This window comes from Mus pahari, chromosome 10, assembly GCF_900095145.1.
Source record: "Mus pahari chromosome 10, PAHARI_EIJ_v1.1, whole genome shotgun sequence".
Classification (NCBI taxonomy): Eukaryota; Metazoa; Chordata; class Mammalia; order Rodentia; family Muridae; genus Mus; species Mus pahari.
The window spans coordinates 38,151,520-38,155,133 of record NC_034599.1 but is presented as its reverse complement, the minus strand read 5'-3'; the positions used below and the strand labels follow the sequence as shown (position 1 = coordinate 38,155,133).

The following is a 3,614-nucleotide window of genomic DNA, read 5'->3' as shown; positions in this document are numbered from 1 at the left end:
CCTGCCTCTGCCTCCCGAGTGCTGGGATTAAAGGCGTGCGCCACCACGCCCGGCAATAGTTTTTTTTTTAATTAGATATTTACATATGTTCTTTGAGCAAGTATTTTGTTTAGTTGTGTGTTCCTGTGACAAAAGATAAACAATATACCATCTGAGATAGATAATTATGCCTTTTAAAGACATTTTTACTTAGAAATGGAATTTTAAATATTTAATAGAATATTTTTGTATGAATAATTGAAATATTTCATACTTTTAGAATAGTTTTCTTAATTTTAAAAAAAGTATTGTAAGCATTTAAGAAGGGAAAACGAGGACGTAACAATGAATAATTTGCTTTGCATTTTGTGTTGTGGTAAAGAAATTGATAGTTAGTTTAGATGACTTTGGTGCTATGATGGGAGCCGCAACATGTCACAGGTCTCCATGGAGAAAGAACGCTGCACTTCTGATACCCAGGATCCAGGTCATGGGCCGGAGGCTTTTAGTTATTTCTATAGCTACTTATTGTCTTTAATGATGGCCACCAGTTTCACTGCCATAGTCTCTTTAGTCTTGATAGATGTATTCTGTCCGCTTGCCTATGAAGTGCATTTCCACAGAGACTACACCCTTCTCAGGGAGCCAGGTGTAGCTCTCAGTGCTGTTTCCATCACTACAGCTATCAGATGATACACGGTGTAGACCATTCACCTGTGGTTTTGTTTGTATTTTTAATTGCACTCTTTTCTTCCATAATCTATAAATATGTCATTCATTACCTCTGCTGTTCATGACTGTTCTAAATGTTGTCATCTGTGATGTTCATACTTCATGTTTGCACGATTTAACTTGATCATGACTCGTTCTTTTATCCCCATGAAGTTTCCCCCTTACATTGGTCTCCATATTTTCTATATCTCTCCTTTTCTCCCGCTCTGTGCAGATAGCTCCTCCAAGAAGACAAAGTCTAGTTCAGAGGAGAGTAGATCCGAGATCTATGGTAAGCTGATGTAGCTAATGTGGCCTTGCACCTCTGCAGCTTGCTTCATGCTATCTCATTGTGTTTTTGGTAACTGCAGCCTTTCTTGTCTGCTCTGCATGGCATGATCTCCTGCAGGGAAAGGGAGCCTGGGGTTCCATGTGGCTGTGATATGGAAGCTTAAGATGACTAGAGACTAACATGGTAGGCTGAGAATAGGCTATGCTACCTATCCTCCTTGTTTATCTTAGGAAAGTGGGGTCAGGCTCCCTGAATAGTAACGATGGGCTTTGAATTATTGGCTGCCTCTCTGGTCTCATCCTCAGGCTTTGAATTAAGTAGAATTTAAGCAGCTCAGTCATTTCCTATTCTTATAGGAAATGACATCATTTCTGCGTGTTAGCAGTTCTTTGAACTTTCTTGTTTTATCTTTTATTTATCAATTTTTAGTTGGTTTATCACCTGTAAAAGTCATTCTTATAAAATGTATCTCTAATTGCAAAAATTTTTAAGTATTTTATTTTGAGGCTTAAAACATGTGTGCCTTGTGGAAATTTCACTGAGACTTACTCTTAATAGAAAAATTTCAAAATGCCTTTAAAAATAATCTTCGTAAACAGTTAGTTTAACCTGAATGATGAACTTTTCTAGCACATGGTGAAAATGGAGTATTTCCAGACTCTCCTGGAATATGACAGACTTTATGAAGTTCATAGAGCTTTTCCTTTTTGTTTTTTGTGTGTGTTTTTTTTTTTTTTTTTTTAAAAGCTTTTTGGAGCATGGTTTTACTGTGCAGCTCCAGACTGTCCTGGACACATTGTGTAGTTCAGCTGACTGCAGACTTGCAGTGTCCTCCTACCTCTGCTGAGTGCTGGGAGGACTTGCCTGCACCGGCACACCCTGCTACCTAGTTAGCTTATTAAGGCGAGTGAGTAAGGAGGTAAGGCGTTGTCTGGAGCCAGACAGCCGATGAAGCCTTCTCTAACAGAGCAAGGTCCATCGGATGGAAGTTTACTCAAATGGGTCTGGTCTTCCTTGGCCCTATATGAGGAGGAAAGTATGGAATTAATGGTCCATACCTCCTGAGAACATTTGGAAATCAGTGCCTGCTGAAAGGACTTAGCACCACAAAGCCTTAGTGCTTGGTTCTGAGCAGTTCTGCTTGCGTTAGGTACATGCTTATGTGACTTTCTCTGCTGTGTAGTCAAAAGGAAATGTTTGCCAGGCTTGTGACATGCCGAGTTTATACTTTTATTTCCTCCAAAGTAGTGTTTAATAGGCTGTGTTTCTGTAAGTAAGGCGCTTCCTGTCTTTTCTTCGCTGAGGAATGTGAACATTATCTGTGCATCTCCATCCTTCTTAGCAGCCATTTCAGTGCTGGGGTTCACCTTGTTCACCGCTTTTCTAGATTTTGCTGTGTGTAGGAGCTTGTTCATGTTGGATGAGGATTAATGATCTAGGAATCTGACAGAAAATACTGTGCTAATATTTTTCTTAGAACGGGGAGCTCTATACTAGTCCAGACATGGCTTGGTAGTGACAGAAGCATCTAAGTGTGCTCAGGGAGCAGGCCTGCTTCTCAGTGTATGTGTCCCGTGAGAACCCTTGAAACACCTTTTTTGGTTGGTTGTTGTTGGAGGACTTGAACTAGGAGTTCCCAGTAAGCCCTCAGTAGAGGGATGAGTTGAGTATGACAGCTAGCGAGCCTCTTTCATTGCGAGTGTGTGTGGAAGGCACTGTAGACTGTGAAGTACTTAGGTGAAGAATATGTTCTAGGGAACCAAGGGAAGTTTGGAAATGGTACCTGACTGAGTAGAGTCCTAGCAACCAGGGATTGCTGCTCGGCAAGGGTTTGTTATCAGCCCATTCAGGCTGTGGGAAGAGGACATTCTCTTCTCTTGATAAAGTTCTTTAGTTGAGTGCACAGTACAGACGTCATTCAAATAATTTCAAACTTATTTTGCCATTCCTAGAGTTGCTTTGAGGGTTAGATTGACTGTGGTTGTTTGAAGAGGAAAGAGAAAGGATTGTTTCCTTGCACAACTTCTCGGTGTTGCTTGGTCAACGTTCTGTTTGTCCCCTGTGCTTTATGGGTTTTCTGAACTGTAACTTTAGTGTGTTCAGTTTCCTGTTGCAATAGGTTTTTTGGAGACGGGTACACATACATATCCATTCCTATCTGGCCTTGAGTTCCTGATCTCTGCCTCTACCTCGGGAGTGTGGGGCTTGCAAGTACACCCCATCATGCCTGGGGTGGTTACTGTGAGACAGAGTCTTGGTATGTGACTCTGGCTGGCTTTGAATTCACTTGAGTCCTTAAACTCAACACAGCTCTTCTGTGTCAACTTCCTGAGTGCTGGGATGACAGTCATATCTCTAATCCCGTAGTGAAGAACTGTTGCTGGTATGAGGGAATCTGTAAGAATAAGCCATGTCCCTTAAAAGCCACTGTAGACCACATGTGCTGCTATATCAAATACCTGGACCTGTGTGGCTAGAGGACAGAAGTGTTATTTTCTGAGGGTTCTAGAAGCTAGAAGTCTGATACATACAGGTGAGGCTGGTGAGGTTGCAGATGGCTGCCTTCTTCCTCTCTTTCACATAGACCTTCAGCAGGGGGAGGGGGGAGGAGAGGGAGGGGGAAGGGGAGGGA

The 3,614-nt window shown here is 41.9% G+C and overlaps 1 protein-coding gene across 3 annotated transcripts in view; it reads left to right on the top strand.

The window, feature by feature from the left end:
* Positions 1 to 3,614, top strand: part of Arhgef12 (Rho guanine nucleotide exchange factor 12) — a 134,021-nt gene that overhangs the window by 58,694 nt on the left and 71,713 nt on the right. For 2 of the 3 annotated variants that reach the window (XM_021206425.2, XM_029543069.1), the window contains exon 4: positions 926 to 982. The exons of the other annotated variant lie outside the window; for it this stretch is intronic. In XM_021206425.2, coding sequence (XP_021062084.1) covers positions 926 to 982 — 57 coding nt within the window. The remainder of the gene's footprint in view (positions 1 to 925; positions 983 to 3,614) is intronic. 3 annotated transcript variants of the gene reach the window in all.